This window comes from Mustela putorius, unplaced genomic scaffold (genome assembly GCF_011764305.1).
Source record: "Mustela putorius furo isolate JIRA1106 unplaced genomic scaffold, ASM1176430v1.1 tig00000585_pilon_pilon_pilon, whole genome shotgun sequence".
NCBI classification, from domain to species: Eukaryota; Metazoa; Chordata; class Mammalia; order Carnivora; family Mustelidae; genus Mustela; species Mustela putorius.
The window spans coordinates 7,692,783-7,709,339 of NW_025421424.1; the positions used below are offsets into that span (position 1 = coordinate 7,692,783).

General features: G+C 35.0%; 1 protein-coding gene across 4 annotated transcripts in view; it reads left to right on the forward strand.

Moving 5' to 3' along the window:
- The window catches only part of PTPN22 (protein tyrosine phosphatase non-receptor type 22), a 57,889-nt gene that overhangs the window by 29,190 nt on the left and 12,142 nt on the right, over positions 1-16,557 (forward strand). For 2 of the 4 annotated variants that reach the window (XM_013044412.2, XM_004769835.3), the window contains 5 exons: positions 7,850-7,926; positions 8,028-8,842; positions 10,868-10,951; positions 11,103-11,233; positions 13,352-13,379. In XM_013044412.2, coding sequence (XP_012899866.1) covers positions 7,850-7,926; positions 8,028-8,842; positions 10,868-10,951; positions 11,103-11,233; positions 13,352-13,379 — 1,135 coding nt within the window. The remainder of the gene's footprint in view (positions 1-7,849; positions 7,927-8,027; positions 8,843-10,867; positions 10,952-11,102; positions 11,234-13,351; positions 13,380-16,557) is intronic. The other 2 variants (XM_013044411.2, XM_013044410.2) reach the window with 2 other exon arrangements.

Consider the following 16,557-nt stretch of genomic DNA (forward strand, 5'->3'; position numbering starts at 1 on the left):
GCGTACCTTAAAAACCTCTATAGATAAATCAAAATGAAATTCTAAAAATGCAGGAGAAAGAAAAGAGAAGTGAAAAACAGAACAGAAAATAAAAAACAAAACAGCACAGTTAAGCCCTAACATAACAATAATTACATTAAATGTAAATGGTATAAATATACCAATTAAAAGAAAGATTGGCAGAGTATATTTAAAACTATATGCTATATGGCATATAGCATATATATATATGCTGTCTATAAGAAATATACTTTAAATATATAGGTTGGTTTAAAGTAAAGATGGGGAAAAAAGATATATTACATATTCATATAAACATGAATAAGGGAGCAAAAATACTGATTCAAAGGGGCTCATGTACTCTGATGTTTATAGTAGCATATTATATATATATATATAATATGCCACAAAACAATAAATGTAAAAAATATATATAAATATATATATAATATATATGTGGCATATATATAATATATATGTGGCATATATATATATATAATATATGTGGCATATATAAAATATGCCACAAAACAATCTCAAACATTAAAAAAAAAAGATTTGAAATCATACAGAATGTATGCACTGACCACAGTGAAGTCAAACTAGAAGTCAATAACAGAAACATAACAGGAAAAGATCCAAACACTTGGAAACTAAACTATATTCTTCTAAATAATCCATTGAATGAAAGAGGAAGTTTCATGGGAATTTTTTGAAAAACCACACATTGAACTGAATACAAGTGAAAATATAACACATTGATATATATGTGTGTGTGTATATATATGTATATATATATATTCAGTATTATGTATTTTACATATTTTATATATAGTATATATTATATATTATTATGATATATACTATAATATATATTATAGTATATATATGATATATATATATATACTAAAATACACACACACACACTGGGCATTCTTTTTGATTACTAACCATCAAAAAGAATGCCCAGGGTGGTGGGAGGTTGGGGTACCAGGTGGTAGGTATTATAGAGGGCACAGATTGCATGGAGCACTGGGTGTGGTGAAAAAATAATGAATGCTGTTATGCTGAAAATAAATAAATTAAAAAAAACGAATATCCTGTGTGTGTGTGTGTGTGTGTGTGTGTGTGTGTGTATATTTGGGGTGTGTGTGTGTGTGTGTACATATATATATATATTTTTTTTTAGTCAACCATCAAAAAGAATGAAATCTTGCCATTTGCAACAGTGTGGACTGAGCTTGAGTGTATTATGCTAAGCAAAACAAGTCAATCCGAGAAAAACAAATACCATGTGATTTCATTCATATGTAGAATTTAAGACACAAAACAGATGAATGTGGGAGAAGGGCAAAAAGAGAGGGAAATAAGCCATGAAGGACTCTTAACCATAGATAACAACTTGAGGGTTGATGGAGATGGGCTAAATGGGTGATGGGTATTTAGGAAATTTTTGGAAAAACCACACATCGAACTGTATACAAGTGAAAATTCAACACAGCGACATTTGTGGGACAAAGCTACAGCAGTTTTGAGAGGAAGGTTTATAGCTCTCTAAATGTAAACATTTGAAAACAGTAAAAGTCTCAAAATTAACAATCTGGGCTCCCACCTTAAGAGAGGGAAAGAGCAAAATAAACTCAAGGAGAAGAGAAGGAAAGAAATAATGAGCAGAAATCAATGAAACTGAAAACAGAAAAACAGTGGAAAAAAAAAAAGAGCCAAAATAATCAATAAAGTTGACAAAACTTCTATGAAGACTGCTGAGGAGAAAAGATAGAAATGACCAATATCAGGAGTGAAATGGGAGAGCCCTAGAGTCTCTGTAGGTATCAAAAGGATAATAAAGGAATATAGTATGAACTGGACACATCTACACTTGACAACTTAGACAAAATGGATTGCTTCCTCATAAAACACAAACTGTCACAGCTTACTCAACATGAAAGAGATCATTTGAATAGCCCCATAACAGTCAAGGAAATGGAACTTGTAATTTTAAAACTCCCAAAAAAGAAGTCTCCAGGCCCACATAATTTGAGTATTCTAGCCAAATGTTTAGAGAAGAATTACCATGAATTTTACACAATCTATACCAGAAAATAGGAGGAGAAAACACTTCCCCCATTCATATTTTCTGTTACAGTCAAATATATCATTGTATCTCAGTGGAAAAAATTACCACCTTACCCATGTTTAAGTGTACGATGCAGTGGCAGTGAGTACCTTCCTATGTGCATTGCTACTATTTATTTCTAGAAATTTTTCATCATCCTAAACCGAAACTCTCCATGCTTCCTACAACAGCCCCTAGCAATTTCTATTCTACTTTTTGTCTCTATAAAATGGCTTATTATAGGTACATCATAAAAGTGGAATCATGTATTTATCTTTTGCATCTGGCTTATTTCATGTGGCATGTTTTTAAGATTCATCTATTTTTTTAGTATGCATTTTTTAGTATGCATTTAGGAATTTCATTCCTTTTTGTGGTTGTATTATATTCATTGTGTGTATATCCCACATTTTGCTTATTCATTCATCCACCAATTGACACTTGAATTGTTTCCACCTTTTGGTTACTGTGAATAATGCTGCTATATAAATTAGTGTGCAGGGGCACCTGGGTGACTCAGTCGGTTAAAGTGTCCGCCTTTAGCTCAGGTCATGATCCCAAGGTCCTGGGATGGAGTCCTGCATTGGGCTCCCTGCTCAGTGGGGAGTCTGCTTCTCTCCCTGCTTGCGAGCTCTCTCTATCAAATAAATAAATAAAATCTTTTTTTAAAATAGTGTACCAATATTTGTTGAAATCCCTACTTCAGATTCTTTGGGATATATACCCAGAAGAATCCAGAAATTTCTGGATCATACAGTAATTCTAGGTTTAGTTTTTAAAGGTACTGCCATACTGTTTTTTACAGTGGCTACAAAATTTTACATCCCCACTAGCAATTCATAAGAGTTTCAATTTTTCCACATCCATGCCACCACTTGGCATTTCCTGGTTTTTGCTTTTTGCTTTGTTTTTAAGATAATAGCCATCCTAATGGGTGTGAAGTTGTATTTCATGGTTTTGATTTGCATTTCCCTAATGAATAGTTGATGTTGAGCATCATATTTTTGTGTGCTTACTGGTCATTTGCATATCTTTTTCAGACAAATATATATCCAAGTCCTTTGCCTACTTTTTTTTTTTTTTTTTTCAAAATTTCTACGTTGTAGTAAAAGCATTGACTCTCGGTTTTAGCTCAGGTCATGATCTTGGGGTTGTGGGATCAAGTCCCATAGGGCTTATGCTCAGCACAGAGTCTGCTTGGGATTCATTCTCTTTTCCTCTCCCTCCCCCTCTGCTCCTATCCCCTTTGCACATGTGAACGTGCACTCTCTCTTTCTAAAATAAAATGTTTTTAAAAAACTGTGGTAAGATACATGTAAATTTAACCACCTTAACTAATTCTATATGTATAGTTCAATGATACTATGAACATTAATAGTGTGCAATTATCACCACCATCCATTTACATAATTATTTTTACCTGGAAAAACTGAGACTTTATACCTTTTAGAGTTTCCCATTCCTTTCTCCCCTTCCCCCATCTTTGGCAACCACTGTGCTACCATCTGTATCTATGAATTTGAGTACGCTAGGTATCTCGTATCAGTGGGATCACATGATATTTGTCCTTTTGTGTCTGTCTTATTTCACTTAGCATAATGTCCTCAAGGTTCATCAATGTCATAATGTATCAGAATTTCCTTCCTTTTTAAGGCTAAATAATATTCCATCATATGCCACATTTTGTTCCTCTATTCACCCATTGGTTAATAGGTGGTTTACTTCTACCTTTTGGCTATTATGAATAATACTGCTAAGAACATGAGTGTGTAAATATCTTTTTGTGTTCCTGTTTTCAGTTCTTTGGGGGTATATATGGAAGTGGAAATGCTGGGTCATGTGATGATTCTTTTTTCTTTTTTTTTTTTTTTAAGTATTTATTAAAGTAACCTCTACACTCCACCTGGGGCTTGAACTCATGACCCTGAGATCAAGAGTCACATGCTATTCTGATCAAGCCAGCCAGGTGCTCCTCACATGATAATTCTATGTTTAATTTTTTGAGGCACTGCCATACTGTTTTTTACAGCAGCTGCCCCATTTTACATCCCTACTAGCAATGTACAAGGTTCCAATTTCTCCATATCCTCAGCAACACTTTTTATTTTCTATGTTTGTTTGTTGGTTTATGGTAACCATCTAATGGGTATAATATCTCACTGTGGTTCTGGTTTGTGTTTTCCTGATTAGTGATGTTGAGTATTTTTCATGTGCTCATTGGCTGTTGTTTATAATCTCTGGAAAGTGTTTATATAAGTCCTTAGCCCGTTTTTGCATTGGGTTTTGTTGTTGTTGTTGTTGAGTCTTAGGAGTTCTCCATATATTCTGAATTGTTGTTTTTATCATAAATTTTGTCAAATGATTTTCTTCCAAAGGGAGTCTTCCCCTTTATTTTATCAATGTGGTGCATTATATTGATTGATTTTTGTATGTTGAACAATCCTTGCATTCTGGGGGATTTATTCCCAGAATAAATCATGGTATATAATCCTTTTAATATGATGCTGAATTCAGTATGATACTGAATCTTTAATATTTCCTTCCTTCTTCCTTCTTCTTTTACTGATTCAATATGATACTGAATATGAGTATTTTGTTGAGGACTTTGCATCAATAATCATAAGTGATATGGATCTATAGTCTTCTTTTTCTTGTAGTATCTTTGTGTGGCCTTGGTATCAGGGCAATGCTGGTGTCACAGTATGACTTAGTGGATATCCTCTCCTACTTAATTTTTTGGGAGAGTTTGTGGAAGACTGGCATTATTTCTTCATTAAAGGATTGGTGGAATTCACTAGTGAAACCATCTAGTCCTGGCTTTTCTTTGTCAGAAGGTCTTTTGATTACTGATTCAGTCTACTTACTAGTTGTAGGTCTATTCAGATTTTCTATTTCTTCCTGAGTCAGTTTTTATTGGTCATGTGTTTCTAGGAATTTGTCCATTTCATCTAGGTTGTACAATTTGTTGGTGTGCAGTTGATCACATAAAAAGTCTTATAATACTTTTTATTTCTGTAAAATTGGTAGTAATGTACCCATTTTTATTTCTGTAATTTGAGATTTTGGTAATTTGAGTCTTCTCTTTATTCCTTAGTCAATCCAATTAAGGTTTGTCACTTTTATTGATCTCTTCCAGGGATCAACTTTTGGTTTTATTGATTTTCTCCATTGTTTTCTTAGTCTCTACTTCATTTATGTCTGCTCGAATCTTTAATATTTCCTTCCTTCTGCTAGCCTTTGGTTTAGTTTTTTCATTTTTTCCTAGTTTAAAGCTAAGTTATTGATTTGAGATCTTTCTTCTTTTTAAAAAAATTTAAATTCAATTAATTAATTAATTAACTCAATTAATTAACATATAGTGTATCACCCAAAATCTTTCTTTTTAAGAGTAGGCATCTATAGCTATAAATTCCCTCTGAATATCACTTTCACTATATCTCATACATTTTGGTATGCTGTGATTTTGTTCACTTTTAAATATTTTCTAATTTCTGTTGTGATTTCTTCTCTGACCCATTAGTCGTTTAACTTGCACACTTTTGTGAATTTTCTAGTTTTCCTTTTGTTATTAATTTTTAGTCTCAATTTGTTATAATTGGAAAAGATAGTTTGCATAACTCTAATCTTTTAAAATTTATTAAGGCTTGTTTTGTGGCCTACCATGTGTTCTATCCTGGACATTATTCCACACAAGTTTGAGAAGAATGTGTATGATATAATGTGGAGTGTCCTGTATGTGCTGTTAGATTTAATTGGTTTATGGTGTTGTTCATGTCTGTCATCTATTTCCTTACTGATCTTCTATCTGATCTATCCATTATTGAAAGTGGGGTATTCATGTCTCTTATCAGTTTACCAGACTTGCTGTAACAAATATCACAAACTCAGGAGGACTTAAAACAAATATATTTTTAGGGCCTCTGAATGGCCCAGTCAATTAAGCATCTGCTTTGGCTCAGGTCATGATCCAAGGGTCCTGGGATAGAGTCCCTCATCAGATTCCCTGTTCAGTGAGGAGCTTGCTCCTCTTTCTCCCAGTCCCCCTGCTTTGCACTTCCACATTCTTAAGAAGTAAATAAGAAAATAAGAAAAAAATCTTAAATTTTAAATGCAACACACTGCATACAACTGATACTTCTTTTAAAATATTTTATTTTCTCATAGTTCTGGAAGTAGGAAGTCCAAAATCAACATGTCAGCAAGGCCATGTTTTCTCTCATAGCTCTAGCGAGTCTTTCTAGCTTCTTCTTAGTTTTTGGTGTTTGCCAGCAATCAGGTTGAGAAATTACTTTTCAGAAAACATAAGATTTAAAATCATTCACAAAGGAGATGAGTTTCCAAAATATTGAGTCCAACACGAACCTTTTTGTGTACCAAGATCAAAAGATTAATAGTGTTATAGAACCTAGAAAGTGTTCACTTATAGTATCAAATGTGGCACTTTTAACATGTCTTTGGGGGTAACTTTTAAGAACAATCTACCTTCAGAAATGACATCATCTCAACTCTTAAATTACTAAGTGCTTATTAGGTCCTTATACTTATCTTGTTCTACCTCTTTCTTCCTTACAACCTACTAGCTATACTGGTTTTCTTGCCATTCCTTAAGCATACCAAGCTTGTTTTCAATTCCAGCCTTTTACAATTACTATTACCTCTGATTGAAATACTCTTACTCCAGATTTTGCATAACTGGCTCTTTCTAAGTAATTGTGCTCTACTTAAATGTCACCTGCATAAGGAAATCTTCTCTGACCACTCAACCTAAAATCATACTCCCACACACTTGTCAACCATTCTTTTTATTCATAGCAATTATTGCATTATGAAATATGTTATGTAGAATCTTAGATACCACCAATTTGTAAACTATATCCTGAATTTAGAAATGTTTATATGCATTTTTTAAATGTCATCAACCATTGTAGGATTCCCCCTGTTATGGGTTTGATTATGACTCTCAAAAAGACATGTTGAAATCTAATCCCTGGTATCTGTGAATGTGACCTTATATGGAAATGAGACTTTACAGATGTTATTGGTCAAGATGAGCTCATACTAGATTCAGGTGGGCCCTATCACAATGGCTTGGTCCTTATTTTAAAAAAAAAAAACAACAGAGACTCAGAGACACAAAGGGAGAATACCATGTGGTAATGGAGACAGAGACTGGAGAAATGGATCTGCAAGCCAATAATAATTTAAGAGCCAATAATAATTTAAGAGTTGAGATGATGTCATTTCTGAAGGTAGATTGTTCTTAAAAGTTACCCCCAAAGACATGTTAAAAGTGCCACATTTGGGGCGCCTGGGTGGCTCAGTGGATTAAGCCGCTGCCTTCGGCTCGGGTCATGATCTCGGTGTCCTGGGATCGAGCCCCGCATCGGGCTCTCTGCTCAGCAGGGAGCCTGCTTCCCCCTCTGTCTCTGCCTGCCTCTCTGCCTACTTGTGATCTCTCTCTCTGTCAAATAAAATAAATAAAATCTTTAAAAAAAAAAAGGTGCCACATTTGATACTATAAGTGAACACTTTCTAGGTTCTATAACACTATTAATCCTTTGATCTTGGTACGCGAAAAGGTTCGTGTTGGACTCAATATTTTGGAAACTCGTCTCCTTTGTGAATGATTTTAAATCTTATGTTTTCTGAAAAGTAACTTCTCAACTTTATGAAATGTTAAAATATTGCCATTTCTTTCACTAAAAACCAATGTCTTCCTTATTTCTCTTGAAGATTCAAGCACAGGATTCCGTTCTTAAGCAAAATCCCATTCTAGAAACAGAGTCTTATTCTCCCAATTTACCAAAAAGGTGAGCACAATTTTATACACCCCAGTGTTGTCTCACTGATGTGATGCTAACAGGAGACCTCTCTGGGGTGTGGTGTTATCCTTCCTTTGTTTTTGTTTCAGCAGCTTAAAAGAAGCAGAGATGATGAAACAAGAGAGCAAACCAAGGCTAAGGGTGAAAAGTGCAGAAGTTTCTTCTTTTGACTTCAGGACTTCTGACAGAAGTGAAAAGGAAAGGTTAGCCTTGCACGGTGGTGAACAGAAACGTGCTTTTGACCTTTTGGAACTAAACTGTAGTTGTAACAAAAATGCCGACATAACCACACATTGGGAGACCAAGGCATTTCCAATAGCTGGGAAGCCTCTTCAGAAGCATCAGAGTTTAGACTGGAGTGCCATTTTGTTTGGAGCGCGTCCAAATTCTAAAGCTGCCGATGTGGCAGGAAGGTATTTTAATGCAAAGGCGCCAATAATACGGACCAAATCAACGCCCTTTGAGCTGACACAACAGAGAGACACCGAGGAGTTGGACATCAAGGAAAATGTTTCTTGCTTGGAATCTCTACCCCACAGTTCTTATCTCGCACAGGCTCAAAAAGCGAGGCATGCTTCTTTGGCAGAACAGAATTATTCACTGCTGTCAGACTCTCAGCCCCAAATGTGCAGCGCCTCTGTTGCAAAGGGGCAGGACTCTCAGCCTCTTCATGTATATTCTTACATGTCTGTAGAAGATCCTTATTTCTTATCATTGTCTCCTAGTAGCGCTGGTTCTAAGATGTCTCTTGATTTATCTGAGAAGCCAGATGGAAACATTTTGCCTTGTTCCTCATTGCCAGCATCTTCTACAACCCTCTTTTCTTCTTACAATTCACGTGATTCTTTAGCACTGAGTCCTCCGACCCAATACCCCTCTCCAAACCCAGAGACAGCAGTAGTAGGTAAGTTTTTTTCGAAGTTTATATGGCATTCTAGATTTCACTCTTCTCTATAGAAGATTTGGTTTCTTTTCATGCTCCCCCTTGTCTTTCTCAGCTTCTTTCTCCTCCTTCCTTCTCCTCCTCAAAGAAATAAATCCCCAAGGGTTTTCATGATGGGATGAGTTAAAAAATAGCAACATGTAATCATTGATGAAACAGGCAGCAACGGAGACAGGCTCTATGCCAGCAAGAGTGTCCCTAAAGAAGGCAATCCCCATTCCTCGGGATGTTTATCAGAGGTCAACAATTCCCCCTTGCTAGGCAGAAGCAAAGGAACAAAAGCAAAGAAGCAGCAGAAAGGATTTGATCCACAGCACTGCATGGTCCCTCAGGACATTTTTGCTCAACCATGTGGCTGCACTGAACTGAACAGATCATTAAGCCTTCAGTTCTCTTCTGCAGGAGCTGGTAAAGGGGGACCTGATTTCTTCCCATCCTTGCATAATAACGTAGTAGATGAGAACATGCATTTATATGCTGTGTGGTACTATCATCTTATACTCCCCTTTACTTTCATTTTTTTTCACCTTTATTGTCCTGGATGTTTGCATATTATGCTTATTGTTTTTGTTTTATTGAGTGGTTTAAAAGTTAAAAAGTAAGCATCCTCCTAGAGATAGTTATAATAGCTTGATAGGGAAGAAGGTGAAGAAAAGAGCAAGCTTAACTCTCCAGATATATTATCAGAAGTTTATGAATGACATTTTACCTAAATAGGACGTAGAAAAAAATTTTTTTCTATAACGTGTTTTATTGTACAGCGTTTCTTAGTAGATAGATGTATGGATGTGTAGTTTGTGACTAAAATGTTTTACCTGGATCTAATTGCTTCTTTATTTTATATATTTTGGTCCTGTCTTATAATTTAAAGGTTTTTTTTTTTTTTTTTTTTAAGTTACCCACAATACCTTAAACTTCTCTGAGTATTATCTTCAAAAGCAAATCCAACCTTAGGGATTGTAACATCATTGACATGTGTGCCACCTGGTGGCAGTTTCTTATAACAGCATTTGAATTTTTCTATAAAAATTCTGAATTTTTCTGTAGAAAAATAGAAAACCTTGTTATACCATTGTTTAGTAAAAAGGAAAAAAATCCATATTCTTCACTGTAGAATGAAGAAGTGATACTAAAATCTTTAAACTTCAACCTACTCTGTAACTGAATCCTTGGCATATTTAAAAGTGCTTTATCATGCTTTATTGAATATTGTACATGAAACAAAGGGTTATATAGAAAATAACTCAAAACTTCCTGAATTAATATAATGTTTTATATTCTGTTAACTGGTACTGAGTGACTCGACCAAAACACTTTGGGGCCTTTAAAGGAAATAGGGAATAACTTTTGAAGAAGCAGCAAAGCCTCCTGGGTTTGCAAATTAAAATGGGAGAATTTACTTTGCTTTTTCCTTGAGTAAAAATATACCAGCTTAAGTATTGTAATGATGCTTGATGGACTTTACTTCGAGGTTAGAATATAAGAATTTCCTTTGGCAAAAAATCTTAAAAAAAAAAAAGTGAGGTGCCTGAGTGGCTCAGTGGGTTAATCCTCTGCCTTCAGCTCAGGTCATGATCTCAGGGTCCTGGGATTGAGCCCCACATCAGGCTCTCTGCTCAGCAGGGAGCCTGCTTCCTCCTCTCTTTCCGCCTGCCTCTTTGGCTACTTGTGATCTCCCTCCCTCTGTCAAAAAAAAAAAAAAAAAAAGAATTTCCTTTGGTGGGCACCTGGGTGGTACCATGGTTTAAGCATCCAGCTCTTGGTTTTGGCTCAGGTGATGATCTCAGGGTCCTGAGATGGAGCCTCATATATGATGACTCCAAGCTCACCATGGGGTCTGCTTGAGATTTTCTCTTCCTCCCACTCATGCTCACTTGCTCTTTCTCTCTCCCTCAAACAAATAAATAAATCTTAAAAAAGAAAAAATAATTTCCTTTGGATGTTTCTAATGAAAAATTATGGTTCTATTTCTGGCATTTTGGATAGCAACTTCTCCAAGGATAGATGATGAAGTCCCTCCTCCACTTCCTGAACGGACGCCTGAGTCTTTTATTGTGCTAGAGGAAGGTGGTGAGTACTGTTCAGTTAGTGTAAAATAAAGTGGATTAACTAGAATACTTCTCAGGTCCTGTCAATGTTCTGTGTGCTGCCGGTGAGTAACATTTGCATTATTCTGTAAGAATTTCAACACTCCTAAGAATTGGACCATATTTACTTTCAGGAGAATTGCTACTGAGTGTTCCCAAATCGTTATCTTCAGCTGAGGAGGCAAAAGTTGGAACATCACTACAATGGAATAGAACGTCTGAGTCAAGGACATCCGATGACACTGTGAGACTTAGGCCAACTAAGGTCCATAACACTTTTTCTTTTCTTTTCTACTCATCTGGATTCCACGGACCAAAATCATACTCAAAATCATACATTTTTAAAGCCTATCACTCAACAAATACTAAGCAGTATTTATACTGCTTTTATGTATACCCCTTATACTCATTTATACTCTTTATAAAACAATGTGCTAGAGGATATGGGGATAAGGCAATGGATAAGACACAAGTCTTGCCCTTATGAAACTTTTAAGTTGGAAGTGACTAAGGAAGGCATAGTGAAAGAGGAAATGTTTGAACTGGTTCCTGAAGTACAGTTAAGGCAAAAATAAATTTTTTATAAGTAGGTAGCCTGTTCATAGTAGTCATTTGGTAGGCTGTATCATGTTCTCTGATAATATGTTGTAGAGAACAATTTTTTGAAAGACAGATGCTAAAGTCCATGCTATTTAAGATAAACTTTTCAGGATAATGCTCCCCACTTCTGGAAGTAAAATTACACTTCAACAATCTGTTATGTTTGTATATATTCTATGAACCAACTATGTTAAAATTTCAGAGATCAGAAAAGTAATTAACTACACAAACATTTTAAAGTGACTACAACTGCAATGCTAGTAGGCAAATATTCTTTATTTCTTGATTACACTTTTAATATATTTGTAGTTATTATTGTTAATAATATGCTCAGATGTAATGGTCTTTACCTTAACAACTGCTAGAGCCAAGAACAATCACTCCTTTTCCAGTGTCATGAAGTAATTTCAATTTCAACAATTTTCCTCCAGTTAAATTTTCTGGGAAATTTTCTGTAGGAAGGAAATAAATTAAAAAAGGATCACTTTAGAACCAATTGCCATGACGTACAAAAATCACCATAAGGTTATGGCAGAGGATATTTGCAAATGATATATTTGATCAGGGGTTAATATCCAAAATATATAAAGAATTTATACAACTTATATAAAATCTCCTACATAATCTGGTTTTAAAAATGGACAGAAGATATGAATAGACGTTTTTCCAAAGAAAAAATACAGATGACCAACAGACATGAAAAGATGCCCATCACTAATCATCAGGGAAATGCAAATCAAAATCACAATGAGATTTCATCTCACACCAGTTACAATGGTTAAAAAAGAGAAAGAAACAAGTGTTGGAGAGAATGTGGGGAAAAAAGAACCCTCATGCACTGTTGGTAGGAATGCAAACTGGTGCGGCCACTATGGAAGATAATATGAAAGTTCCTCAAAAAGTTAAAAATAGGATTGCCATATAATCTAGTAATTCCACTACTGGGTATTTACCCAAAGAAAACAAAAACACTAATTTGGAAAGATATATGCACCCTTATGTTTACAGTAACATTATTTATAACAGCTAAGATATGGAAGCAGCCCAAGTGCCCATCCATAGATAATAGATAAAGAAGATATGACATATATATGTATACACACATACACACATATATTACACACATACACATCATGGAATGTTACTCGGCCATAAAAAGAATGAGATCTTGCCATTTGTGACAACATGGATGGACCTAGAGGGTATTCTGTTAAGTGAAATAAGTCAAATGGAGAAAGACAAACCATATGATTTCACTTATATGTTGAATTTAAGAAACAAAACAAAGGAGCTAAGAAAAAAGAAACAAATAAAACAGACTCATAATTATAGAGGACAAACTGATGGTTAGCAGAGGGAGGTGGGTGGGACATGGGTCAAATAGGTGAAGGGGATTAAGAGCACACTTATTGTGAACAGCACGGATTAATGTATAGAATTGCTGAATCATTACATTTGACACCCAAAACTAATATAACACTGTATGTTAATTACATTTGAAGTTTAAAAAAATAATTAAAAATTTAAAAAATTCACAAGCTTTCTTTATATAAAAGGGAAAAAAGAAATAAATTTAGAGAAAGAGAGTAAAACACTGTAGGAGTTCAGGATGCCTTTTCATAATTTAGTGTGCTTACAAATCAGGAAAAATAAGGTCAACATTTCATGATTGTCTCTACAAGAATATGAAATGCGTTTTCAAAAATGCCTTATATTGCTTAGAGTTTCTAAATTTGTGTACCGATTCTTCTTTCACTTTTTTTTTTAAATTTCTTTCTTTTAGAGTGTAAAACTCCGGAGTCCCAAATCAGGTAAAAAAAAAAAAAAAAACAACAAAACAACTCCCCCTGGTTTTAATGACATTTAGCTCTAAGAATTTATACTCTTAGAATGACTCATTAAGTTTAGAGTAATTCACCTCAGGAGATGGTATGGTTCCCATAATAGCTCCTCTATTTATTTTTTTCTTATTTTCCCAGGCTAGGAGTTTTGCCTTGTCAAGGGCAAGGAAAACACAGGATTTTAGAATTCTACTCCCTGACATATAATCCTTAAAAACAAAGACAAAGACAAAAACAATTTTAAGTAGAATTTTCTCAACATTTTGCAGCATTTCTATCTTATAGGTTTTACCATTGTTAGCAGTTTGATTCTTTAGATCTTTAATTTGCTGTTATTTCTCCAGTACTTTGTTGCTGTTTTTTTTTAAAAAGATTTTATTTATTTATTTGAGAGAGAATGGGTGAGAGAGATAGAGAGAGAGAAAGAGAAGGAGCAGAGGGAGTAGCAAAGGGCGAGGGAGAAGTAGCCTCCCCACTGAGCAGGGAGCCCAACATGGGGCTTGATTCCTGGGACTCCAGGATCATGACCTGAGCTGAAGGCAGACACTTAACTGACTGAGCCACTGAGGGGCCTTGTATTTTGCTTGTTTTATATACCAAATAACGACATCTACAGCTAACATTTATTGGGCATATACAGGCCCTTTACATACATTGTAACAGGTGGTAGTTGCCCTTAACATAGTTATTCATATGAACATATTATTCAAATTACATAGGTAATTTAACATAGCGGATAATGAGCATGGGCTTTGGAGTCAGATAGGCTTTAAATCAAAGCTTTAGCCTACCAGGAGTTATCAAAATACATAACCTTGGTTAAATTATATACTTTCTCTATTGATTTTCCTCACTTATATTAGGAGGATAATAGAACTCGTTTCTTAGAGGGTTTTTGTAAGGGTTGAGTGAGACAATGCATATAAAGCTTTTAACACAGTGATTATCGAATAATAAGCTCTCAATAAATGTTACATATTACCATGTTTATTAGATAATTATTAAATGAGCAATTCCTAAGCAAGTTCTATATGCTTTATACAGTGTTAGGATAGTCAGGATATATTCAAATTGGGTAGGCAAAATTAATACTTACTTGGAACCATTAACTGATAATCTGTGTGGACTGATTCTAATCACCAAGATCCTGGAAAAAAAGGAAGTATCACTGGAGTGGTTAGGAAAGGCTTCAATGAGTAGAAGAAAGAAATTTAAGAACATGGGTAGACAGAGAAAAAAAAGAGGGAATTCCAGGAGCTGCTGGAATCAGGGTAGCATTGACTTAAAAGGTATAAATAAGCACGATGAGTATAGAGAAATGGTGAGTAGGTTAATTTAGTTGCAATAGAGAATCTATTCTGGGAACTATGGAAAATAAATTTGGATGAAATGTGGAAAGATTCTGAAGGATTTTAAAGTTAGGCAGATAAAATATCCAGGTCAAGGAAATCTATATATAGAGAAAGCAGATTTGTGGTTGCCAATCTAATCTGGGGGGAATGGGAAATTACTGCTAAGTGGATATGGAGTTTCTTTTTAGGGTGATGAAAATGTTTTCAAAATAGTGGTGATGGTTGTACAGCACTGTAAATGTACTGTCATTAATAGCAAATTTTATTATGTGTATTCTATCTACATACATAGAGCTAGGTAGAAGAATTTAGATTTAATGCAATAATAAGCATTGTAGGTTCTTCATCACGGGGGAAATAAAGATGAAAGTGGTATTTTAGGGGGCACCTTGGTGGCTCAGTCATTAAGCGTCTGCCTTTGGCTCAGTTCATGATCCCAGGGTCCTGGGATCGAGCCCAGAATCGAACCTGGAATCGGGCTCCCTGCTCAGCGAGAAGCCTGCTTCTCCCTCTCCCACTGCCCCTGCTTGTGTTCCCTCTCTTGCTATCTCTCTGTCAAATAAATACAATCTTTTAAAAAAAGAAAAGAAAGTGGTATTTTAGGAAGATATTTGGCAGGATATCATTCACTGCAAGTTAGCTTTAGTTCTCAGTATACTTTCTAACAGCAGATTGGAAGATGATAAGCAACTTCAGAGTAGTTATCAAATATTTATTAAGTGCCTACTATATGCCAGTTATGATATTAGGTGCTAGAAATAAGGACTGTACTTTACTTTTGCATATCACCTGGTGTATAAGAAAGAAACAACAAGAGAACTTGCTTTAGAGACAAATCCTAAGGCCTAAAGAACCCAAGACCAAAGATAGGTGAAACTCGAGTTCTGAGCCGCATTTTCAGTTTCAAAAGACATTAATATGGTATGTAATTATACTCAGCACCGTATAATGAGATTATCATACACTCTTTGTATCTTTAGGACTTATATTTTGGTAAAATAGCTCTATTATTTAAAATTCTTTATATCATGGAAAATTCCAAACACATTTTAAGCCTACCATAGCAGCATTATCACGCCAATGGAATTAACAATAATCCCTTAATATGATTTTATATAATTTTCTCAAATTGCCTCAAAAATGTCTTTTTACAGTTGGTTTATATGCATCTGGGTTCAAAGTCTACACATTGCATTTGGTTTATATATTTGTTAAGTCTTTTAAAATTTGTAAGAGTTTTCCCTCCTTTTTATTCCCTCGTGCTATTATTTGTAGAAGAGCGTGGATCATTTTTCCTAAAGACTGTGAATATTCTGGATTTTTGTTGTTTATATTTTCATGATTTTATTTATTAACGTGTTATGCTATCCCCAGGATTCTATGTAAAATGATGGTTAGATCTAGAAGCTTGATTAATTTCAAGTTCAATTTCTTTGGAAAACTACTTTTCTAGGGGAGTACAAGTTTTTTTGTTTTTTTTTTAACTTTTTTTTTTTTTAAGATTTTATTTATTTGTCAGAGAGAGGGAGAGAGAGTGAGCACAGGCAGACAGAATGGCAGGCAGAGGCAGAGGGAGAAGCAGGCTCCCTGCCGAGCAAGGAGCCTGATGTGGGACTCGATCCCAGGATGCTGGGATCATGAGCTGAGCCAAAGACTGCTGCTTAACCAACTGAGCCACCCAGGCATCCCGGGAGTACAAGTTTTTGATGCATCATAGGTTCATTGGCTAAAAAGCCAGAACAAAAAAATTCTTGTGGCTCCAGCTGTTGTTCAGATTATTTATGTGTTTGTCGTAG